Consider the following 26,164-nt stretch of genomic DNA (forward strand, 5'->3'; position numbering starts at 1 on the left):
GTGTGTAAATGTATGTAAGAGTGTAAGTGTATGTAAGTGTGTAAATGTATGTAAGAGTGTAAGTGTATGTAAGTGTGTAAATGTATGTAAGAGTGTAAGTGTATGTAAGTGTGTAAATGTATGTAAGAGTGTAAGTGTATGTAAGTGTGTAAATGTATGTAAGAGTGTAAGTGTATGTAAGTGTGTAAATGTATGTAAGAGTGTAAGTGTATGTAAGTGTGTAAATGTATGTAAGAGTGATCCTTTAGCTTTGCTTTGCTTAATATGTGGCTAAGTGCAACCCTGAGTGGTTCAGCAGAGCACTGGTGGTTGTTAAAAGTTAAAATATTTAAGAACAGTTTAAAACATTTTGTTTGATCTTTACTTTTTTCTTATGTATTATTATTATTATTATTATTATTATTATTATTATTGTTGTTGTATTACTTGTTTAATTAATGATAAAGTCTGTCCCACTACTGTGAAGTATATGTACATTACATGTTGCACAGTAAACACCTTTGCTATAAACATGAGATGTTTTAAAATAGAAAAAATCATGTGTATTTTTAGAACATTTTGCCATTATGTAATGACTGTGTTCACTTCTGGGACTGATGTGCTGAAAATCTATTTCCTTCTCTTGTTTGGTTGATATATGAGTAATTTTCCTTCATATTCAGCTACATTATGCTGTCGTGAGTTCAGAGATGCCTCACGCGTGTGTGGATTTACTCAGAAGTGACTGTATCTTTTTTCTTTGATGAAGATGACAAATGTCTTATTACTCAGAATAAGTGCGCTCATGGCTCTGCAGGAAACCGACACGTCTCAAGTCTCAATATAATCTTGCATATTTTTCTCGTCACTCACTAACATTTAAATGTTATTAATTCATTTATTTTTTAGTTTGTCTCTGTTGAAAATAAATGAATGAATCATTCCTATGAGCAAGACAAGATGCAGCTGGACTCTGAGCTTTAGTTAAGTGGAAGCAACAAAAAGTCTGAGAACACCAGGAAAGATTTACAGCACTTATTTTGAATTTCATAAAACATATTTTTATTATGAATGATTAAAGATGGATATGTCCAAAATACACGTCATGATGAGCTCAGAGCCTGTCAGTCAGTCAGCCGGGTCATGTTTTTACGAGTTTTCACACTAGTTTCACTCGAAAGTTAGCAACAAAGGCTAACCGTGTCATAGAGATACAACAGACTGAAGTCTGAGATGTAGTTTTTAAATGTGAGGTGTTAAAAAAACCCAGACTGTGTTATATCGGCTTACTTAAGTGGATGTGGGCTGACTTTGTACATTTGTTTATTTACAGATAACTTGGTTAGATGGTGTTGACCCTTAGTGACATTATGGGATGTAGTTTATCAGCCTGTGTCAGTGTATCTACTGGGAATGTGATCAAATTAATACTGTCATATGTTCAGAGTCTTGTTACATTTGGCTGTTAGAATAGATTCAGACAGAACTGAGAGTAAAAAAGCAGCAAATAGTCAGCCTTGAAAAAAATGGGCTAAATGAGTAATTGCAGTAAAAAACTGTATCATATTCATCAACAACATCTTGGCAGTATTACTGTATATTATTTATACCAATCCATAATGACCGACTGCACACATGTAACGTCTGAGAGAGCAGACACCTGCCACAGTGGACACTGTGGACAACAAAGGAAACGGTGACATACTCTTCATCATTACACAATTACAATCAATGAGGAACTCCATAACATTCAAAAACACAGAAAACAAATGTATTCATATGTGAATGGACCAAAACATGCTCAAAGGTGTAAACAGCCATTAAAACCACAAAGGTGCCTTGCTGCTGTATATCAAGAAGGAAGCTGACATGTTGGGCAGAGCCTGTGTTCTAATGTAGAAAGCAGATTTATTTGCATACAAAACAGAGACATTTCTGACTGTGTTTCACAAAAAGTAGACGAAAACGTTTTGTTTTAGTGATTAAGTGTGCAGCATGTCACAGTCCTGCAGGACCCTCGCCCTTTCTCTCCCTACCCCCTCCCCTCTGTCGCTCTCATGTCATGACTGAGTTTGTGTGCCTCGGGTTTCAGAGGCGGCCTCAGAGACCTTCCTGCCACTAGCTTAGCCTCTAAGAAAGAACTGCGATCTCTGTCGCTGCACTTGTGTCCATCACTGTATTCACAGAGACACAGCACTGGCATGCTGTCGTCACTGATAGTCACCTGTGAGTCACACTGTGTCCCTCCTAAAACACTGAGTTATCCTAACACTGAAGAAAAATTGGGGCAGATGGAAAATATTTATTCTGCTCTATCAATATGTAGTAATAAATATCTGGATCTGACTGTTGTTGATTAGCAAGTATTGTTAGGAAGCTTTAGGAAAAGTCTGGGATACGTGCAGAGGGCAGCAGTCTTAAAACTAATTCTTGAATATTTGACTGATGAATAAATATACAAAGATTTAAATTCATGTACCTCACTGTGGTATACACATTATTACTGCATGATTACTAATTACCCAAACTGTGTATTCACACGATCTAATTGCCAACTGTTATCTTTAAAACCACGTGATGACCTGAAATCCCCTCTGACACTTCTTGGACTTACTCCAGGGCTCTGGATGAGCTAGAAATCCCACAAAGGCTGCAGAGAAACATCTTCATCATCTCCAAGACTTCAGAGGAAACATTCTGTAGATCAACAAGACAAAAGCTGAACATTTAGAAAGACTGTGCTTCTTGCATCTGTTGTAAAACTGACACAGCTTTTCATATGATGTGACAGGTGAGACCTGAGCGTGGGAACCGGCCCTGGTAGGGTTCACGTCTAAAAGCCTTTCAGTGGGGCTGAATTTCAAAGACGAGTATTGCATTTACTCGAGAATCCTTGTCTAATGTTAAAATGTGTTTAATCAAACTTTCAGCTCTGAGAAAGGGTCGAAATCTTCACGGCACTATCGTTTATCATGGTAGACTAACTACCCGGCATAGCCTGCACTTACTGCCCAGTATAAACTTTGAATAGCATGGAACCGTCATCACTTCATTTGCTTTAAAACAATATTTAGAAACATCCAGAAACCTTAAACACACGTACACATCCAGTATCCCATTCAAACAAAATCTAAAGTAATTATTACATTTAGGCTTTAAATATCTAACTTAGCAAAGCACCAGTTTACCGGAAGTGTTTTACAGAACAACAAAGGGACACATGGCAAACATGAAACACAGATACAGTAGACACAGGCAGACACAGACCTTCAGCCTGCATTCTTTCCAGGAGCCAGCAGGGGGCGACCTCACTGCTTTCAAAAGGGGCCCAGATTTCTTACTTCTGTATAATAAATGACCCCCGGCTTCAAGAAAAGACACTCCTGATAAGGTCATGATCTCAGTCTTAATGAATACAACAGGATGTCTGCTTTGTAAATAATAATCACAAATGTCAGAGCAGGGTTAGGCTGGGACTAGCTTGTGACTGACAAGTATGAGTGTGCAGAGTCACTCCTCACTCCATCTTCACAACCAGTTTCAAAAGGCCATCGCAGCACAAACATGCTGAGCTCAGTACTTTGAAACAGGACACAGTCATCAGTCCCACTGGGATCGATGACTGTGTCCATCTTTTCTATACAGTCTGCAGGGTCGCTGAATAACTTACTTGTTACTCAGAGTAGCAATTAACTTAGTTCCTTTGCTCAGAGAACCGAGTGAAAGGCACAATAATCACAGTGCAGCTTAGTGTCAGCTGTTTCTAACAGGTGAACAAGTCAGTATCTTTAAACGTTTCCTATTATTCCCAGGTTTATGAGAAATCAGATGACCTGCAGGTAGCAAGCAGTCAGTAACATTAGAACATAAGGAGTGCTCTCAGAAGACTGATCTTTAAAACAGCGTGTGAGACGTACAGTTCAATACAATCATAATGGATTTATATAGCGCTTTTCCAGGAACCCAAAGTGCTTTACAATGCCACTGTGCATTCACTCTCACATTCACACTGGTGGAGGCAGCTACAGGTGTAGCCTCAGCTGCCCTGACAGAGGTGAGGCTGCCATATCGCGCCACCGGCCCCTCTGGCCATCACCAGTAGGCGGTAGGGTAAAGTGTCTTGCCCAAGGACACAACGACCAGGACAGAGAGCCCGGGGATCGAACCGGCGACCTTCCGTTACAGATGCGATTACTATGTTGTCTCTTGCTTTTATATTTTCCTCTCCAATACAAGCTGCAATACAAGGATGCATTACACACAGACGGTTATACGAGTACTTTTTCTGTCATAAAGGAATCAAAAGTTCTAATTTCACTGAAAATAAAGCAGTTTCACATCTTTTAGATCCATTTTTAGTTTCCCAAGTTCTCATAACGTCAACTAAGAGTCGCAAAGAGAGAATCGAAAATTTGATTCATACTTCTGAAATCAGTCTTCCACAGCACGGAGGCGGCTCTAACTGGGTCACAGGCATATTGAGATGAAAAACTGTTCCTGGCCTTGTCGTAAACCACGGTTTAATTTTCATTATGTTTGGGAAAGACAGAATATATAGAAGATATAGCCACAGTGTTACATGGTTAGATAGCTATAGCTCTGGGTTCATGTGAAATATTTGCTGAGCTGATGCTGGTTCTTGTGTTTGGTCGGTGTGTGGAGCTCTCGTGTCTTCCCTGTGTTCCTCTTCCAGTTTTATAACATTTCATTATCCACAGTGGACACACTCAGAACAGTCAAAGCTGATCACACTGCAGCTCATCCAAAAGGTAATCACAGATATCACCTCATTCACTCACCAGATCACGGACTCACCACATAGCAAGGCATATTATTATTATTATTATTATTATTATTATTATTATTATTATTATTATTATTATTATTATCATCATCATCAGATAATTATATTTTACATTCTCTATGAGACTCTAAAAGAACTTTACTGAGTTCTGTAAACAGGGCTGATTGGTATTTAATGGAAACCTATAAAAACATGGGTCTCACCTAAAAACGTTTCTGTACAGTAATTTAGAATTTCTCTCTCTCATTGCAGACATCTATTTAAAAAGTAAAGCAACTCAATAATGCTGATGGGTGGAAGTCTAAAACACTCTTTGGCACACTCAGTAGATAAAGACAGAGCAACAACCAGCCTGAGCCCTGGAACTGGCTCCATCAGAGTCACAGCTTCATTTAAGGAAAACAAATAGTACAATTAACAGCTATCCTCTTCAGGCTTGTTGTGCACCAGTGCACCACTCCCAGCACTCCTGCAACATCACCCAACAGCATTTCATCGAATGTTTCATCACACGCTGCTACTCTCTTTTATTCAGTTGCACAATACTGTCAAGAATCACCTGCACTGATAGTTAAGTTATTTATTTTTCAGGATATAGTTATATTGTTACTTTATTAGAGTTATTTGATATTATATTTGTATTACTGTATATTACTGTTACTACTATTCTTATTGTATATGTTGTATATCTTATTCCTGTGCTCCTCTGTCTCTCCTGCTGCATTGAGCATGTGTACGACAAAAATTCCCTCGGGATAAATAAAGTTCTTCTTATCTTATCTTATCTTATCTTATCTTATCTTATCTTATCTTATCTTATCTTATCTTATCTTACATTTAAGCAGTTCTGCACTTTTGCATTTGGTGCAAACTGTTCTAAATCGCTCATGTGCAATCATGCAAACATATCACGGTGCAAAAAGAGCAAATATTATATCCTGTAAGTATAACTATAGCAGCAGGAATCAAAGACAAGAGGGGAGAAAGCAACTGCATACTTTGAGCTATTACATTGGTGAAAATGAACACAAGATTTAAAGCTGTGGAGAGCTGAAGGCAGAGAGGCTTGGGTACGCTTCTTTGTTTGGAACCAGTCGTCCGTTAGTCGTTAACGAACTCTACAAATTCAAAAACACTGAAACAAAACAGTCACATGTCTTAGGATGGAAGGGCAGGGATAGACCCATTGGCATCAGTTTTCTACTTACCTCTCAAAGCACTTAAAACAAGCTACATTACCTCCACTCTCACACCCATGATCAATTTAAACTCTCCAACAGCAACACTGTACTCTGGATTCATATTGCTGTCATGATAAGCAGAGCATCACCATATCACTCAAATATGTGTTTAAGATAAAACAGAAAGTAAAGTGATGGAGAAGTTTATAATCTTATGTAAAGTAGTAGAAATATATGCATGCCAGTCGAGATGCTGCAAAGTGCAAGTGTGGAGCTTCAAGCAGTGTCTCTCAGTTTTGGGCCTGAGGAGCGCTGCAGCTTTGACGGGAGGACGTCTGTTTATTATTTATATCACTGAGACGTTTGTGCATTTAATGAAAAACTGGATAAATGGAACCAAATGGGATTTTGCAGCTGTTAAACTGCTTTCGATAGTTTTGCATTTGCTTCGTGTTACAATTGCTGCATCAACACAATCTACTGAAGCTGAGCACAGAGCTGCCAATATAGATCATTACTCTCGTCTACGCGGTGTAAAGTAGGAACATCAGATGAGCACGTGCTTTTGCAACTTTGGCCTTTTTAAAGATGCTTTGCAGAACTAAACAGTGAAACCATCTCCTTTCAATAGCTTTTTGCACATGCAGGGGCTGACGGCTTCTCATTACATGCATGCGCTTCATAGTAAACCGTCCTGAAACAATGACAGCAGCAGAAATAAACCACCATTTTCCGGGTGACTGTAGTGCTGACTGTAACTTCAGTCAGCTTTGTCAAAAACGGGGTTTAACCCCACAGAGTGTTTCCAGGCAAAACACAGATGTGACGTCAGGACACCGAATGTCACAACATCAGCACTTTCACAGTGAACTATCTGAAAATGCACTTGCAAAATTAGCTGTTTTCCACTGTTTGCACCTTATCGTTGCATATTAGGTGCAGCAGGCCTGAGAGGAATGCATAAATGAAACTACGAAAATGATTGTTATATTCCAGAGAGAAATAGCAAATCAGCGATAATGTTAAAATACAACATGTGGGGAACTTGTGGGTGCTGATTGCATCATGCGCTGCATTATGCTGCAAGCAGGACTTGAATGCTGTTTTAAAAGTCCTTTAAAAGCTTTACAGGAACAAATGTGACAAATTAGTGACACAGTTTGCTTTTGCCTTGAAAGTAGTCAGAGTTATTACGTTTTGGAGTTGATCTCTGCAAGCTGCTTCAATCACAGGTTAAAAACGTAAACTTAAACATATACTTGTGCTAACCTGGACTAGACTAAGCTGTTATTTTGGAGCTGAATGGACCCGCCTAAGTAGAGAACAACGTTTGTCTGTGTTTTTGCAGAAAACCATCCTGCTGTGATGAGGCAACACAGTTTTGGAAAACAAAAACAGTTTCTACTGTACATCCCACTCACAGCTTTGTGTAGTCACTCTACTCCCCTACAAAGCTCAGTGTTCTGCTGTTTAGTTTAGTTAGCCTGCCTTGTTTTGTTTTTGTTTGTCTAAAAGCATATAAAGATGAATTAACCTCTTGATGCCACCAGTTCACGAGCGACTCCCCGGGGTTTGGTTTTTCAGACACTACACAATGGTCCATCTGAGGTGAAGCCCAGTAAGTTTTGATCCTCCGGTTTTGTTGTTTCAAACAGGAGATAATTGTATAAAAAGAAGTTAAACTACAACTAAAGACAATAAGACTATGTGCATGTAAAATATCAAATATTCAGCAAGAATACACAAGTATTCAGGAATATTCATTAACTTGGGAAGAGTCATGGACAGAAAATCATGTTAGCAATGGCTCAGTGAAAAACAACAGTGGGTTTGTTTTTATGCTTTACAGATTTTGCACTGTTATCTAAAACTTGGAAGGAAAATTCAACAGTCACAGGAATTCAAACTAAATATTCACCCAGCAAAAGTTTCCACACGAACAAGTCATTTGTGCACGTTAGTTTCCACCCAAGATTCACCTGCCAAAGCCTCAAGCAGCGACTGTGCCTCAGAGACGCGCTCACACGCTTCATGTAAAATCAACAAAACTCTAAAAACAATCAGATTTTGGAATTAGACACAAAAGCTTCAGTGAACAGAGCATTTAGTGTATATTTGAATAAAGCACTGAATCACTGAATTTTGCTGTATGAGCATATGCAAAGGATCTTAAATTATTCACAGAGTTGAAAGAGATGTAAAAATTCCCGAGCCAGCAGGTGTTACTTTGTTTTCAGTAGCTGTTCTGGAACATTCTTACGCTCTTCACATCCTTTAAAGAACATAAACAGCATCATGTTTATTTTTTCTGTCTTATTAATATTGAAGTTTTCTTGAGAATTTAATTGACTGCTGTCATCTTTTACCATGATTTCCTTTCTTTGTTTTTTCATGTTTTGAGCAGCTTCTTCTGTTTTCTTCAGACAGAGGATGCTGCTATTAAACTAGTTCATTAAAATCATAGAAAAATGAAATTCATGTTTTTCTCAGTGTTCCAGCAGAACCACAACCACGTTGCCATCTCTCTTACCGGCAAAACCTCGTCATCATTTCCTGTGCTGCTGCACAGTTTCCATGACAGCACCGTAAGGAAATATAAAGATGAGTTTCACTCATTTTCATGTATTTCTGTCAAATTTGCTCAGTGTGAGTGATCGCCAGCTTAAGGATCATTTTAAGTGCCTGTGGCTTTCTGTGTAGCAGTGTAGGATGTTCCTGACTCACTGTATGATGGGATGGATTGTGTTGACAGCTCTTAGCTTCTGCCTGCCTGTGTGGAGCGGTGAGTATAAACAGCCTTTTACTGATGATTTTTGTAACACTTTAAAAAACATTATTTTTAAGTTCATTACGAACAAGAAAAGCGAATGAGACTGGAATCAGATTAAACAGCACTACAGATAAAGACAATGGTGCCACAGTCATGCAAAACCATTGAAGCTTTGTGTTCTGTGGGGCACATTGAAGAACCTGAGGGCAGTTCTGACAGGATTCGTTGGGACACCAAACATATGTTAACTAGCTGCTGGACCATGTACCACAGTGACTACATTTCCACATGAGCAGACATATAAAGTAGCTTGGAAGCTTTAATGGTGGAGCTGTGTAGACACACTTTGCTCCTACATGAGCAAGTTTAAGACTTACTGTTGACTTAAAACGTAAAACTGGTGCCAAGCCCAGCATCAGTGATGTGAAACATGTAAGGTTTTCAGGTGTCAGGTGGTATTTTCTGTATTTAAAAGAAGTCATCATTTCAGACGCGATACATGGAAAATATTAAATACATGTGAAGACTGCTGAAACCTTTAGTTTGCAGGATGTAATCACAGAACGGGCATTCATTTGACAGGTGGAGTGACCCTTGGATCCAGACGTTTTGCCACCAGAATGACAAAACTGATCATAAAGTGAATCTTCAGCAATATTTCTTTTTGATAGATAGTTCAGCTGTCCTTAGCTGAACCGTTTTGCTGCTGTGGCTCTGAAGTTTACTGCTCCTTGTGGATTCAGCTAACTGTATTATAAGGCATTGTAATGTGGTTTTAGCTTTTAAAGTGCTAGCCAGGAAAGGAGCCAAGCAAATTTAATGTATTCCAATTAATTTTCAACAAGCACATCATGAATCGTCGTGTGATGAAAAACATAAAAGAGTCATGGAATTTCTAATGTAGGATTAAACAATTCAGGTATATTAAATGTCACTGTTCAGCAGGCCTTCAGTAGGTCGGTGCTGAATTTAACTATCAGCTCGATAGACATTCAAACACAGAGTAACAGGAGGGGGTAAAGTAACATGACGCATGTTGAGTTTGTCAATGCCAAACTTCTGAGAATCTCTGAAAGGACTCGGCTTGGAGGAAAACCAATGAAACAACAATTCAAATTTGATAACTTTTGAACTGGAGGAGTCAGACGGCCTTTCCAAACACTCATCCTCACCTCAGCTCTCAGAAAGAAGAGCATCGTGTCTTAGCTCCTGTGAGGTTTTCCAAAGGTTGTGTCCTGTCTGTTTAATCCATACAAAGCTTACAAAACCCAGAATTTGCTCCCATAATTTTATTATTTCCTTGTGCTAGCTCATTTCTCGTTATATGAAAAGATTTATATATACGTTTCTTTCTTTGAGTGCTCCATTGGAACTGGACTCTGATATGTAAATGGTTTTAGCTGATAGTAATGTATTTGCTTCTTCATTGCTACTACTAATAGTCACTTATACCTTTTCTCACGCCAGCTACGAAAGTGACCCAGCCCTACAGAGTGGTCAGCACCAATGGTGTGGCACAGATTCAGTGTGTTATTCATCCACAAAGCCTGAAATACCCATACCCTGAGGAGGCCAGAGTCACTGTGCTGAAGGGCCTCCATGGCCACCAAGAAATCTGCTTCTCCATCCTTAACTTCACGGACCAGAGAGAGACACGTATGGAGCAAAAAGAACAGGTAATTATTGTTTTTGTGCTTTTTTGCCTGTTAAGGTTGAGTTTTCTTCAGGAATCTGCCACTGCGACCTGCTAGTGACACAAGATAACACTTTATGCTTAAAAACTCAGGTGGTCGAGCAGGTCACCTACTAATTGGAAGGTTGGTGGTTCCACCTCCTTCTGTTCCAGTCAGCATGCCAAATATCGTTGGGCGAGGTACTAAACCCCATGTTGCCCTCCGATGCATCCACTGGTGTGTGAATGTTAGAAAGCAGAGAAAACAGTGCTCGTGGGAATGAAGTTATGAAAGTGCTTTCAGTGCTCAGAGTGGAAAAGCGCTATATAAACATATTTATATCATGGCTCACAACTGAAGAAGCCCACTTTCACTACACCCTTAATTTACCCTCAGTTACCAAACGAAGGTGGTTCATGTGCTCAGCAAACTGCATGCATGAGACGTCTTTAGTGAACAAGGTGTCAAACATTAAGAATCCAGATCCCGTCCTACAAATGTATATTTCTTCCTCCATAAATATTCTTTTTCTTCATTATACATTAAACTGAAGATTGCACTCTTACAAATGGCACAAACATTAGACTGAAATACAAAATACAAAGTGTGAAACTTGTGCACGGAGTGTTGAGGTACAATGATGTCCTGCACATTTCAGGTGGAGTGCACTGCTGAGACCACACATGACACTGTGGAGGTGACACTCTCTGGACTGAATGCCACTGACACAGATATGTATCGCTGTGAAATACAGATCTTCTACCCACCACCGTACCTGCGGCTTATTGGCAATGGCACACTCATTCATGTCCTCGGTGAGGCGACCGCACTGCCATGTTTATCCACAGAGCTGAAATTTTGAGTGCACATCACTTTTTCAGTCTTACGTTTCCTGTTCTGCGTTCACAGACAGCTCCAGCTGCCCCATGCAGGAAACTCAGAGGCAAAGTCAGCACCAGGGTGAAGAAGAGGGAGATGATGATAACACGGCACCTGTCAGTGTTCCTGTGGTTGTCCTGGTGATCGCAATCATTTGTGTCTTAATCATCATCATCTACTTCCAGGTCAGAACATTATTCATTTATTTTGTCTTTATCGGGAATTTGATTAGTATTTATTTCTAATTAGTAGTATCACAGCAACCTGACTCCAACACAATGAACTGTTTCTGATGCAAAGAGTGTGACTCTGTGGTGTGAATCATCAGTCATTGGCTAACTGCCTTACAGAAGGTAACTGGTTCTAATTTTTCACGTGGAATATTACAGTTTCACTTATGAAAGAGCAAACACGAGGCACTGAACCAACGCTGCACGGGTTGTTTAAAAAGCAGTAAAGCAGTTTTGTGTTTTCTTTTAGCCTCGAGGCATTTATCAGCTGCGAGCCACTGATGTTTCGCTCCTCGTCCAGAGCAGTTTCAGAGACATGGAAACGTTTTTCTACCATGCTATTTAGGAAAATCACTTCCTGTGTGCTCGGGCACCCCATGGGGTGTTCTGCCCTCTGCACAAACAAAATTGATGTTTCTAAAATTGTTTCTAGCATGTTTTAAAATTTCAGCCAAAGCTACAAATTATTGTGGCTGTGCAGGATCAGGAAACGGCCTGTATTTGTATAGCGCTTTACTAGTCCCTAAGGACCCCAAAGTGCTTTACACATCCAGTCATCCACCCATTCACACACTGGTGATGGCAGCTACATGTAGCCACAGCCACCCTGGGGCGCACTGACAGAGGCGAGGCTGCCGGACACTGGCGCCACCGGGCCCTCTGACCACCACCAGCAGGCAAACACGGGGTTAGCATCTTGCCCAAGGATATTTGGCATGCAGCCAGGAGGCAGCCGGGGATCGAACCACCGACCTTCTGATTAGTGGCTGACCTGCTCTGCCACCTGAGCTGCAGCCAGCGTTGCATGCTGCATCCTCCACGTGCGGTCCCAGCTCAGCTGCCTGGTTTCCAGAAAGTAGTTCTCTTGTTGATACTGTAACAACTGTAAAGAGAACTCTTTCACTTTGTAGGGTTTTTTCTCCACTTTGACAGCCTTACAGCAACCTTGCAGAAACCTTTCTTGACCTCAGTTTGCCCCACTTATTTCTTTCCAATCACTTCTCAGTGTTTTAGCCTGTTTATCGGTTAAGGCATAAAGTAGTAGTATATTTATGCACATATTCATGGTTAACAGTCCAAGAGTACTAATGGCATGAAAGTCTTAGTGGTGTAAAGGATTATTCAAGATCAACAAGAGAAACACAATATGTCAGGCTGACAGAAATCTTTATCCTTCAAAGGTCAAATCTTTCCATAAGCCTCTCGTGTCACAGACAAATCATGTGACCTTTTCCTTCCACGTAGCTGTCAGGCTCTGCTGCATACTATCCATCGAAAGCAATGATAATTATTCACTCCATTAACATCTGCATGCTTTCCATTTTCAGACTGTCCAATGTGAAAGGGGGAGGAGAGAAATGCTGAGGCCGTGGCCTGGCACACTTCATAAGGTGGACGGAGCTTCAGGTCCATGTGAAAACATCGTGTGTAACATGTGAACGCTGATGGTGGAGCTATCGTGTGCAGGGCAGATTTTTCTTTGGCTCAGAAGCGTTAGAATAATATTATTGCTTCTACCTAGTGAGCGGGGTGGGGATGATCATTTTCACCTCTTTGACGACTGATGAAAAACACCAAAATAACATTTTACTTTTTAAGTGAAAAAATAATGTTTACATTCTTGTAAACTCAAATGATGGTAAAAAGCTGTAGCTTTAATTTTCCATTGAGTTTAGATGTAAAATCACTTGTATTGTGCACAGCTTAAATGCAACTTAAAATGCAATGCTTGGGATAATTAAAAGAGTACAATGATAGCTGTCTTTTACTGCAACTATTGTTATTGTTGTAATGCAAAGCAAATGTTCATGTATTCATGTTGGATGTTAACACAAAATAAAGTTTTTTGACTTTAAATTGTACTTTTGTTATCTGAAAAATATAAATATGTGTTGTTGCAACAGGAGACATTTTTGGAAAACACTTTTTAATAGTTTTCAGGACTTTTCTAAAAGTCCTTTAAATCAGAATAAGCCTCGTTGTGTACAAACGGGCTATTTCTTTGCTGTTATGTCAAATAACAGAGAAGCCAACAGATAAATATTGACAAGAGGACGTCCACATGGCACAGACAATAACGACACATATAGCATATTTATCATGTGTCTCACTGCATAAACTATGGCTCATCAAAGGTGTTGGAGCCTTGCTTACTGACCTGTTATTGTTCCTAAAGTAGAATGGGAGGCAGAGCCTTCGGCGTTCAGGCTCCTTTTCCCTGGAACCAGCTCCCAGTTTGGGTTTGGGAGACAGACACCTTCTTTACTTTTAAGGTTAGGCTTCAAGCTTTTTTTGATACATCTTAAAGTTAGGGCTTGATCAGCTGACTTAGTATGCATCATATGTATGATATATGGAGCTTTTTCCACTCATCTCTTTTCATAAAAGAATCCACAATAGCATCTAAAGAACTCCAGGCCTCACCTTCCTCGGTTAAGGTCAGTGGTCATGATTCAACTGTAATAAAGAGGCTAACAAGGTAAAAATGGATCCAAGGTGAAAACAGCTTACATGTGCAGCAGGGGTGGCAGGTGGGGGCATGTAAGATGCAGTGGAAATGAAATGGTTGACTGATCAGTCTCATCAGTCAGCAGTGTTCCCCAGGAACGTCCTCTCTCCCCTTTTCTGTGTATACAGTATATTGTCTGAATCATTGCAGAGCCATGGCTTCTTTTAAGATCACTTAAGTGTTTTCTTACTGCAGTAAAACTGCCTCTTTTAGTTCAGTTCATTTCATTTTATTTATATAGCGTCAGCATCTAGTGACGGCCAAATGAAGCCGTCTGAAGCACTGAAGCTTGTGTTAGTGTTGTGTTCTGTTAGTCCTCTTTGGTGCCATCTTGTGGCCAAAAGCAAAAGTTGCGTGAAGAGCAGCTTGCATCTACAACTTGAAATGACAGCTTCTGTTTAATATCATAAAAACAACACATAAGGTTATTCTATTTATTTTTTATACAGCAGAACATCCTCTCTTTCTTGCTCGCTCCATGTCTCTCAGTATATCCCACATGGGTTTACGATCTCTCACACAAAATCACCACAACACAGCACAAATCCCACTAAAGATTCACTTCTGTATAAACCACTGAATCAGATACTGCAGCAGCAGCAGCTTCGGACGTCACTGATCACTTGACAGCCCAACCAAGCCTGGATACACTGGGATGAAGACTGAAATATTGTTTGTCTGCTGCTGGTTCTCAAAATTATTGGTGCATAAAAACTGCATGTATAAAGTAAGTAAAAGGTTTGCTGTTTTTTTCCCTTATGCTGGGCTCACACTGTGCGATTTCTGGCCCATTTTGAGACGATTTTTGAGTCGTGCGACCGTTTTGGCGATCGGCCCGATTTTGGCCTTCATCGTGCATCGTGCATCGTGTAGTATATGTGGGGTAACGAGAAGCAATTGGCACCTCACGACCAGCTCCCGATCATCAATCGCATGGTCGTGAGGATTTCAAACCTGTTTGAAATCCTCGCGATCCGTCGTGAGGGTGTCACCGCAGTTAGTCACACTGCGCACGCACAAACACAAATGTCAGCGAAAAAGACGGCGCAGCACGGCAGTGCAGCGTGTGATCTGGACACAAGCGATGGAGGCACAACTTGTAGAACTATGGCAAGCTCATCCGAGCCTTTTCGATGTGGCTTCACAAAATTATCACGACCACAGCAACCGTGAAAATAGTTGGATCGACACTGCTGCTCAATCACAGCTGCCTGGTCAATGTTCTTCATTAGCAATTTAGCAAAGTTGATGGTGGTGGTGTGTCTGTGTGAGTGAAAGACAGAGAGGGAGAGCGACAGAATTTCTGTTATAACCTTCATGTTATGGACGCACAGTGTGAGCACTCGGGTCGCATCAGAGCATCGGGCCGTATAGTGTGAGACCTGCATCGTGACCTACCAACTTCTAACCCCTGCGTGTCAATCGTACAGTTTGAGCAGGAGCTGAATCGCCCGACTGAAAAAATCGCACAGTGTCTGCCCAGCATTAAACGTGGTCTTAAAATCCTTGGAGGCCTGTCATGGTCACAGCTGAACAGAGCAGCCAAAAGAACAACAACAACAATGAAAATGAAACTTTTTGAAATAAAGGAGACTCTCTCAGTTTTGTCTCAACATCAAATGAAATGTGCAAAGCATATTTATTTCCTGCTGAAGCTACAAGCCCAGAACCTTTATTTGAGCACCTCATTACATAACTTGTTACGTACTTGAAATGTGCAATTCACTTGTATTTTTATTTTTTATTCCTATTTATTCTATTTATCGACTTCGTATATTTTATTTATATTTGTCTCTGTATTTATATATGTGTGTGTGTGTGTGTGTATATATATATATATATATATATATATATATATATATATATAATATTCTGTAACTGTAACTTCTGTCGGTGCTGTGCTTTTTGGAAATCGAATTTCCCAGAGGAACCCACCCGAGGGATTAATAAAGTCCTATCTTATCTTATCTTATAACTTGTTGCCACAATGGTTAAATCAGAATTATGAAAGCATTTTTGACAGAGTGTGACAGGGTAGCATGTAACACAGTGCTTTGGACTGTAGATGGTGCTAGTTAGAGCTTTAAATGATGAGAAAGCATTGTGCTGCAGTTTAGAGCCACTGACAGTTGCTGAAAAGTTGCTACTGGAAGTCTTGTGCACATGTGTGTGCGACATAAACCACAGAGACATGCACGGTTCCTCTGTTTTTGTTGATAGTACAGATTAGTATCATACCATGAAAAAGTACCTGCAGCAGATCTGGATTTAACCCTGTGTAGGCTACAGACGTGTCTACCAGGACCATCTGCTAATTAGCGCTTTGAGAAAAACAATATAATAATGCTCTTTTTCAACTTGCAGTTGAGGGTTTTAGAGCACAGGTTACTCACTACTACACACGTATAAGGCTGTTGTATTAGTCTGAAGAAAAATCTGTTCGATGAGGATGCAGACTTTCAGTTGCATTGAATGCCATACAACATAGATCAGATGTCCTTTAATGCATATATTAAACAAATGTGGGTTTTCTTAAATTTGTGCAGTCTGCATAAAGTTAGAAATATCCTGTCTCAGAGTGACGCTGAAAAACTAGTTCATGCATTTATTACTTCCAGGCTGGACGACTGTAATTCATTATTATCAGGAAATCCTAAAAACTCCCTGAAAAGCCTTCAGCTGATCCAAAATGCTGCAGCAAGAGTCCTGACAGGGACTAGAAAGAGAGAGCAGATTTCTCCTGTTTTGGCTTCCCTTCATTGGCTTCCTGTTAAATCCAGAATTGAATTTAAAATCCTGCTCCTCACATACAAGGTCTTAAATAATCAGGCCCCATCTTATCTTAATGACCTTGTAGTACCATATCACCCTATTAGAACATCCAAGGGTATTTAAAAGCAGAAGCCTTCAGCTTCTTCAAGACAAGCCTATAGGTAATTTATAGAGCACATGGAAATGAGAGCTTTATTAAAACTGGAAACTTCTGATAAAACATGTATTTGGGCTGAATCAGGTGACCCTGAATCCTCTCTTATGCTATAATAGGTCAGTGCTGCTGGCGAGTGTTTCTTCTTCACTGACCTTTTTAGCTCACTATGTGTTTATACACCACTCTGCATTTAATCATTAGTTATTATTAATCTCTGGTTCTCTTCAGCAGCTCCTGATCCTCCCCTCACTCCAGTCACAGTGCCTGGAGGTTTCTTCCTGTTACCAGGGAGTTTTTCCCTCCCACTGTCACCAAAGGTGTTATTCATGGATAATCCTGATGACTGCTGTCAAACAGTTTCTGAATAACAGTGATAGAGTGACTGACTGGAAAATTGAAAAAACAAAACAAATCCAGAAAGTACCCCATTTAAAAAGAGCTGAATCTGGCTGGCAGAGATGGTCATATTTAACGGTCGGAATTACTTTAAAATGAATTTTATAATCTTTAAAATTACTTTCAAATAACCATTTCAATAATCAGCAACCTATTTAACATGATGGTAAATCACTCAGTCAGCTTGAGATGCAACTCGTGTAACTTGGTTTATCAACTGATAAGAGCTGCCCTACTTCTGCTGCTAATGGGACTTTCAGGTTCCTGACTCAGCGGTTTTCTCACTGAGTGTTTTAAGGCTGAAACAATGTTACAATGTGAAAAACAATTATCATCACCGTCTTCGTTGAAGGAACTAAAACAATAAGAAACCTGAAAAGCCCCCAGAAAAAAATAACACAAGTCCATAGAATAGTTTTTTATAGCACAAATGCATTAGCATGTTGACACTCTGTGTCATGATCCTGGGTCCTTTTGACCCAGCGTTTTGTGTTTTCTCTTCGCGATTTTGGTTCTGTTCTTCCTCTGGTTAGTGTTTACTCTGTTCTGCCCGTGTGTTCCTGTATCTAGTCCGCGTTTCTTAGTTTGTGTCCTTTCATGTGTAAGTTCCTGTTTTATTGTGAAGGTCTGTGTCTTATGTGAGTGTTTTCAGTTTGCCTCCCTAGTCTCGTCATGTTAATTACTCCCAGCTGTGTCCCCACCTGTATGTAATCCCCCTGTGTTCTCTGAGTGTATTTTAGTTGTGTCTTCTGTCTTAGTTGTTGCTGGTTCGTCTGTGTTGTTTCCCCTCGGTCTCCCTGTATGTATTTCCCCGGACCTCCCTGCACCGTCATTCTTGGTTTGTGTTGTTAGTTTACCCAGTTTAGGTTTCAGTTTCATGTTCCTAGCGCCTTTGTTGTTTGCATTTTTGTTGTTAATAAACACTCACCTGCACCAGAGCTGCCGCCTTTTGGTCCTATATATATTCCACACGGCTTGCCCCCGCAAACCGTGACACTCTGAGTCTCGTGTGTCTTTAGATCCTTATACACTCGGCCATAAACCAGAGGACTGCAGCTACTAATCAGGCCCAGGTTAAAGTGGGTCAGCCACTTTAACCCCTCCAGCCACTTTTTGTCGGCTGAAACCAACTGCCTCTCCTGGTGACAGATATACTTATTAATGGATCACACTGGATTAACTTCACTGTGACATATTCATGCGCAGCTGCCACCTCAGGCTCACAGTGTTTTAGCATCTAAGGAGCTACGGTGCTGAGGAGAGGTGGCCGTAAACCAGCATCACCGATTATAACCTTTTTTCTGTGACGTTGTGTTGAGCTGTTGATGAGTTGTTGAGGAGTTGCTGAATTGTGTTTTTTTGTGAAACCTCCTGCAAAATTACTTATTTTATTATTTAGAGAGAAAGTATCTCCATGCCATCAGCTAGATGCAACACCAGTCTTCAGCAAATGAAACATTAGCCCTTCACTGTATTTGTATTTACATGCCTAAAAATATAATTACGGATTTGTTCCCAAATCATTCCCAATTTGTACACCAGATTTTTCAGTTGAAAAGTTATTTAAAAGGTAAATGTGACAATCATTGCATTAGTCATTAAAAGCCCCAGAGTACCACAGCGTTCATGCCTTCGATGCACGTAAGTAAGTTACCGACCACAACTGTTATATAGTAGATCACTGGTTAGGTTTATGCACTGGAAAGAAGCTGTTGAGGTTTGGGAAAATAGAGTTTGGGAAAATGGTAAATGGTAAATGGCCTGTATTTATATAGCGCTTTACTAGTCCCTAAGGACCCCAAAGCGCTTTACATATCCAGTCATCCACCCATTCACACACACATTCACACACTGGTGATGGCAAGCTACATTGTAGCCACAGCCACCCTGGGGCGCACTGACAGAGGCGAGGCTGCCGGACACTGGCGCCACCGGGCCCTCTGACTCTGATAGAGTGGTAGGGTTAGGGTTAGGGTTAGGGTTAGGCAAATCGAGCAGGTGCAGGTTCAGCAGCATTTTCGAATTAGCATCAATGACAGTGTCTGAACGAAATACTTCTGAAATATCAGGATTCATGCCTGCATCTTTGAGCTCATGAACGCCTGCCTGTCCAGCAGTTATAATCGTGTATACAGTATAACAGAATAATTATTTTCACCGATGACCTCATATGTCTATAAGCCATGGCAGACATGTTAGCAAAAAACAGAACTCGTGGTACCGACGCCAACGGCATCTGTGTGAATCGTTGACACAGGGCGAGGAGGCTCCAGAGATTCATGCATTTGATTCTGCCCTTCAGCAGCCTCAGCAGAAACACAACTTCCTCCACTGACCACAGCACAATCTTATTTCTGTTCCTGGCAGGCAAAGACGGAAACCAACATGGTTTATGAGTTTGAGCTGCTTTCCTGCTCAGCACACGTGTAATTACTGAGTTACTAAACTTTTTTTGCTGGCTCCAACAAGTCTGAGCTTTTTTATCAACAGGTTCTTTCTGGAAGCCACTTTTGTACTTTCTGTGCTTCTGAACAAAGACGTAGTAAATCTCATCTGATACCAGAAATCCTGCTGCCATCTGGGGAGTTTTTGCAAAAAGACAAAAAGAAATGCAAAAAGGCAATGTAATATCAGATTTGCAAGGGGATCATGAAATGAACATAATATTTATGAGAATCAAAATAATTGGGATTTGTGATAAATCATTGCTAAAAACACAACTGTTACTTTTGGTGTGTGATGATGGTCATGTAAATTGTTGCTCCGACTGGTCATAAACCTTCATTCCAGTTCAGTGTTTGTAATTACTTCCCTCCTGAACTTTCAGCCTCCACCTTGTACATTTTTATGTGGCACAGGTTATTGTCAGTGTCACACTTTTGAGTTAAAAATAGAAAAACATTGTGTTCCTTTGCCTTACCTGTAAAAGCAGCAACAGTGGGCTGGTAAGAAAAACCTCCCCACTGGTCAGTGTGGTGTAAGTTAAACAAATGGTTTGCTAAACAGCGTGTGCGACTGATCACTGCTGTCTGTGCTACAGTTGCGTGCATGTGTCCATGATCTTTATCAGCAAAAAGTATTTTTCTTTGAAAGAAACTGTGTTCTGTGATATGAATAATTATTCTCAGCAGTGTTAATCCACATCCTGTTGTTGACAGTTTGTGTGTCTGTAAAATCTTTGTCTGCATGAGCAAGATGATTACAACACACAGACAAAATCAGGGTTACAAATCTCCTACAGTTATGGTTTCTGGTGTATCTGAGGTCCGTTTTTCTTTGAGATAAAACAAAAAAGCAAATTCAGCCTCCTCCAGTCTCTTTTAGTTTTTATAGCGAAGCACTTTTCTATGATTGTTGATAACTATGCCATCCAGATTGTCAAGAAATATACTCTAAAACACTTCTTCAGCAAAGACTCAGAGAAGAGAAACACACAGAACTTCTTGCTAGCAAGGGCAGCCTCCAGAACTGAGACTCGCGCTGAGAAACTGCCCCGGTCTTTATTTATACTTCAGTGGGTGCTTATGTGTGTGTGTGTGTGTGTGTGTGTGTGTGTGTGTGTGTGTGTGTGTGTTTGTTTGTTTGTGTGTGTGTGTTTCAGAGTGTGACCCCTTAAACGACTTCCCTTAACCTGCTGGTCTGGAAAATCCAACAGTTCATCTATATGTAAAAAGGCACTTAGACTAGAACAGACATAGCTATGTTAATCCTACCGTAAAACAATAAAACAAGGTAAGACCTCTCCCATGCTCCCAGGATGTGGGGGTGAACGCTAGTGAGTTTTGATAATTGATTTTCCTTTTTTTTTTTTTTTTTTCTTTTTTTCTTTTTGCCTGTCCCGTTTGGCTCTTTTGCCACATCCAGAGGCCCCCAGAACACAAGAGACCAAGGAAGACCAACAGAGGGGCAGCCACGCCACTGTCCCAGAAAGAGCTGAGGAGAGTCCCAGATGAGGGCTCACTCAGCAGCCGCGGAGCAGAAGCCAGGGGGAGTTGCAGTGACGCGCTCCTGAGCTCCGCCGGCAGCCAGCCGTGCCTGAGTGACCGAGCTCCAGGCTGAGAGGCCGGGGGCACCCCACCTCCGAAGTGGCCCGAGCGAGCCCCAGGCTCCAGGCCCCAATAAGCGGCCGCCAAGGAGTGAGCCGGTGTGTACCTGGACACAAAGAACCACCAACGCACCGATGTCTGAGGGAGTCCGCCACTGGCAGGGGAAGTGGTGGTAGGGGGAGATAGGCCTCCAAACCTTGGAGGGCCTAAGATGTCCCCAGAGAGGTGGCGCCTGACACCCAACCTGACATATAGACACAGAAATACAGGCACACACATATACAAACATCCATTCCCACCCTCATGCTCTCATATGCACTTAGATAGGGATGATCCCAGAATCATCTTCCAACGTTGTTCTCATGGTCCACTGTTTCTCGGGGTGAGTTTTGATAATTGATTTTCCAATAAAAATAGATACTAGCTTGAATAACGTGATATCGATTCATCAAAATTCCGAGTCAATTTTTACATATAAATCTATTTTGCCCGAAACGGCAGAATCCCAGCCTCACAAAATTTCAACAACCACCAAACAGCTAAAAACGTAAATAAGAGCTGGTATACAGATTCTGCACAAAGGCATAAACACGAAGCGTCGACCCGACGCAGCAGAATCAGTGAGATGTCTGCGTTCTGACCCGACGGCACGTCACAGACTGAAAGCCGATATTTCACTGATTCTTTTTTTTTTTCCGCCTGTCCCGTTTGGATCTTTTGCCATCAGAATTATTGTCTAGAGGCCAGAAAGATGCCCAACGGATTTACTTTATCAAATGGGCCATCCCGGCCTTGCCGTATTGGTCCATTTGATTGACCTTTGTTTTTATTGTTTATTTTATTTTATTTTCAGTTGTTACATACGGGACAGACATGACTGGGGGAAGGGAGAAAGAGAGAGAGGGAGGAAAAAAAACAGCGGGGAAGAGGAACGGTGATAAAGGGTTTCACTGATTTCACTGATTTCACTGATTCTGATGCGTTGGATCTGCGCTTTGTGTTTGTCTTTTTTTGCGCTAGATTCTGAAGCTGCAGGTTTTGTCTCTTTCCAGTCAAAATTGACTGAAGCAGCAGCAAAAGAAAATCCAAACTACAATTCACATTTCACTTCACATAAACGTTGTCATGAATTCTCTCTTACTTTTGCTGTTTTGCTTCCACCACGATAAAATGACACTTCATGCATAACTCTCTGTCTTTCTCTCTCAGTGTACTTCAAGAAGTTTCCCATCTAAAAATCTCTGTTTTCTGCATTAGTCGCTTGCTTATTCGGTCGTTAAGTCTGACGTCACTAGCCGTGTCTGAGCCTAAACTCCGCTGCAGGTCCATAAATCAAACGATCACTATGGCATTACTGAGAGTTGAAAAACTGTCTAAAGTCTTTCATCTTTCATCTTTAATAAAATGATCAGCGTTCTGCTCTACAAGGTGTAACAATTGAGTTTAACATCCAGGCATCCATGAAAACGGAATTTATGACATTTAACGGAGTTAGAAGTGTAAAGTGTAGAAGTAAACTTAAATCTAATTTGATATACAAAGAGGTGTTTACAAAGGTTATAAAGCTAGTTATGTAGCTATTTGATGGTTACGTGTTTTGATATTTACATGTTTACATGTTTGAATGTTTAGACATGCATGTTCAAACCAGTAATAAGTATGTGTTATATCTACCTGGTTGTTTTCCCTGTTTTGATCTGAGTTTAAGATTTCCTGGCTTCTGAGAGGTCAGTGAAGTATTCATGAGGGCGGCACACAGGAAGTGTGGGTTGTTGCGGGGTGCTAAAGTAAAGAGGCTGCTAAAAAGTTATCCGTCTCCGTCTTGCTGTTTCTAATTATTCAGAGAGATTCCGAACCATCTAGTGAACCCTCACGTTACATCTGGTGGCAGCGGTGGGATTTATTTTCTTGATGGATCTGTGTATTTGGTGAGTTTTACTCCCAAGCTGCGGATAAGATCGTTTTTTTTCCCCGCTGGGATTTATCCCTCTCTGTGAACAGCTGATGAACTGAAAATAATAACAGTAATAATTTTTGGAGATAGTAAGGATTGTTGCAGCTTTTATCTCTGTTTTTGTGATTTTTGTGATTTTTTTTGAGCTGGATATTTGTTGGGAACATGTCGGCTGACGAGAGTGAATCTGTGCATAAGCTGCGCTCTTCTCCTGTGCCACATTCGAGGACAGTGGATGCAATACGGACTGTTGCTGCTCCCGCCCACCATACCGTTTCCAGTGCCCTGACAATAGATCTTCCACCTGTTTTTAAAGGAGATGGGACTGAATCTTTTACTAGTTGGTCTCGTCGCTTTGAAGTGGCAGTGCAAGCTATGACTCCACCTGAGGTAGATTTGCCAACTGTGATGTCCTCTGTTCTGCCTACTCGTCTAGCAGATGCTGCATTTTTGTACTGGGACAGTTTGCCTTTATCAGCCCAGAAAGACTATGATCTAGTGAAGGATAAGCTGAAAGAGGTTTTCGGTCCAAAATATTCTCTGCCATTCTTCCAGACACATGTGAATGCTCGCCCCCGGAAACCAGGTGAAAGTTTAGATGTGTACAGCGCGGATATTACCCGTCTTGTGCTTGAAGCTTTCCCTAACTATGACTACAATGCCTTGGAAGGTGAAAAATTTCGCCGTTTTGTTGCTGGGTTGGACCCCACCTTGCAATCTAAGATTCATGAGATGGGTGCAGAGGATCTCAACGGAGCCCTGCGCATTGCCAGCCGTTGTGAGAGAGCACGGGCAGCATTGCAACTTACAGCTGCAGGATCCTCTCATATTCCGTCTTCGGAACAGGTTGCTATGATACGTCCTCAGCCTACTGATGCTAAACTTCTTCAAGCAGTTGAGGAGCTCACGCTTACTGTAACCAGCCTGAAACATGAAGTACAGCAGTTACGGGAGAAACAGAGTTACTTTGCCCAACGTTTGGACTCCAGTCGTGATAGATCCTCCTCTTCCAATGTTCAGTACAGCACCCGCAGTGCGTCCCCGTCGCCTTATCATGCCAGACAACATTCCAGAGACTATTGCTCGCCTGAGAGGCGTTATCATCGTGATCCAGAGTCTCACCGTGAACGTCCTTCTTCCCCTGTTCCCCAGAGGTTCAATGAGTGGGACAAATGTGAGAAACACGATCAACGCACATACCATTCCCAACAGCCCCCCCAGTATTCCAGGTACAATTACCCTGACAATAACAGATACCGACGCAGTCCCAGTCCTGCTCCACGTAGAGATGCTGCGTCCTACAGTAGGACCAGTGTTCGTTTCCAGTCCCCGGAAAGGCCTGCACATTTCACCTCCGGCCCACAGGGAAACTTTCATTAGCTGCTGTTGAGGGGCAAACATCAGCTACAGTATGAGGGCCCCAAAACCACATCCCCCAGTTCCCCTCAGAATCTGAGGGATCAGTCTCCTCTAACGTCTTGGCTATTGTCGAGGGCATTGAAGTGTGTGCTCTAATTGACTCTGGTTCCTTTGTCTCCCTTGTGAGTGAAGATTTTCGAAACTCTCATCCAGCTTTGAAAAAACGGCCTATGGTAGCATCCTCCGTGCCAGCTCGTTCGGTCAATGGAGAACGTCTGGAAATCTTAGGCAAGTTAACCGTTGGTATTAGGCTTGGGACTCAGGTATGGCAGCAGGACTTTGAAGTCCTCAGAGGTGCTTACCAGCCAGTCATTCTAGGTTGGGATTTTCTGCAGAGGCACCATGCTCTTCTCGACCTCAAAAACAAAGTGCTGCAACTGTGGGACATGAAAATTCCCCTGTTGCCCAAAGGACATGAGGTGGCTGCCTGCTGTAATGTTTCTGTGTTAGCGCCAACCAAAATTCCAGCTATGAGCGAAACTCTGATCACAGCCTGTGTGTCAGCAGCCACACCAGCTTCTCCTGTTCCAACAGACTACTATGGTGTCTTGATCCCTAATCCGACATGTGACATTGTTGTGGCTCACACTCTCAGTGAAGTTCAGAATGGTACTACAGTGGTTCGAATGCTTAATCCCTCCAGTGATGAAATCGAACTGTACCCTGGACAGCATCTTGGTGAGTTTCATTCAGGCTCATCTGTTGATATCATCCCACTGGAGCAGACATGTTGTGCTACTTCACCTGTGTATGATTCGACTCTGCCGGTAGAAATCGATGAAACAAACTTGTCACACTCCCAGGTTCAGTCCCTGAAATCGCTTCTCCAGAAGTATTCAGGAATCTTCAGTAAGCACTCAGAAGACAGAGGTCACGCAGGCATAATTAAGCATCATATTCACACAGGTGATGCTACACCGATTAAACAAAGAGCCTATAGAGTGACACCTGAACAGAGAGCTGAAATACAGACTCAAGTTGACAACCTTTTAAAGGCAGGTGTCATCGAAGAAAGCTACAGCCCATGGGCCGCCCCAGTTGTTCTGGTGCGAAAGAAAAATGGTACATGGCGTTTCTGTCTTGACTATAGGAAACTCAATGCAGTGACAATCAAAGACTCTCATCCTCTTCCAAGGGTTGATGATGCACTGGATGCTCTGTCAGGTTCTGCCTGGTTCTCCACAATGGACCTTCAACATGGCTATTGGCAGGTTGAACTGGAAGAGAAGGATCGTGAGAAAACTGCTTTCACAACCGGCAGTGGACTTTACCACTTCACTGTTATGCCCATGGGACTCACAAACGCTCCAGCCACATGTCAGCGGTTAATGGAGATGGTACTTCGTGGCCTTCCCTGGAAAACCTGCTTAGTGTATTTGGATGATGTCCTCATTT

The 26,164-nt window shown here is 41.5% G+C and overlaps 1 protein-coding gene across 1 annotated transcript; it reads left to right on the plus strand.

Moving 5' to 3' along the window:
* The first annotated feature begins 8,673 nt into the window (after nt 1-8,673).
* cd28 (CD28 molecule) lies at nt 8,674-13,282 on the plus strand. The gene is made up of 5 exons (XM_086267541.1): nt 8,674-8,746; nt 10,202-10,410; nt 11,066-11,222; nt 11,317-11,471; nt 12,845-13,282. The coding sequence occupies exons 1-5, from the start codon at nt 8,674-8,676 to the stop codon at nt 12,953-12,955; spliced, it is 705 nt and encodes a 234-aa protein (XP_086123667.1). The 3' UTR covers nt 12,956-13,282.
* The last annotated feature ends 12,882 nt before the right edge of the window (nt 13,283-26,164 follow it).

This window comes from Aulonocara sp. 'chitande type north' Nkhata Bay, linkage group LG16 (genome assembly GCF_057382095.1).
Source record: "Aulonocara sp. 'chitande type north' Nkhata Bay isolate Kocher_YH1m ecotype deep benthic linkage group LG16, A_spYH_male_GT1.1, whole genome shotgun sequence".
NCBI lineage: Eukaryota > Metazoa > Chordata > Actinopteri > Cichliformes > Cichlidae > Aulonocara > Aulonocara sp. 'chitande type north' Nkhata Bay.

Coding starts and splice junctions, on each gene's coding strand:
- cd28 (XM_086267541.1), top strand. CDS start 8,674: ATGTTCCTGACTCACTGTATGATGGGATGGATTGTGTTGACAGCTCTT. Junction 8,747..10,201: donor CTGCCTGCCTGTGTGGAGCG/GTGAGTATAAAC, acceptor TTCTCACGCCAG/CTACGAAAGTGACCCAGCCC. Junction 10,411..11,065: donor GTATGGAGCAAAAAGAACAG/GTAATTATTGTT, acceptor TGCACATTTCAG/GTGGAGTGCACTGCTGAGAC.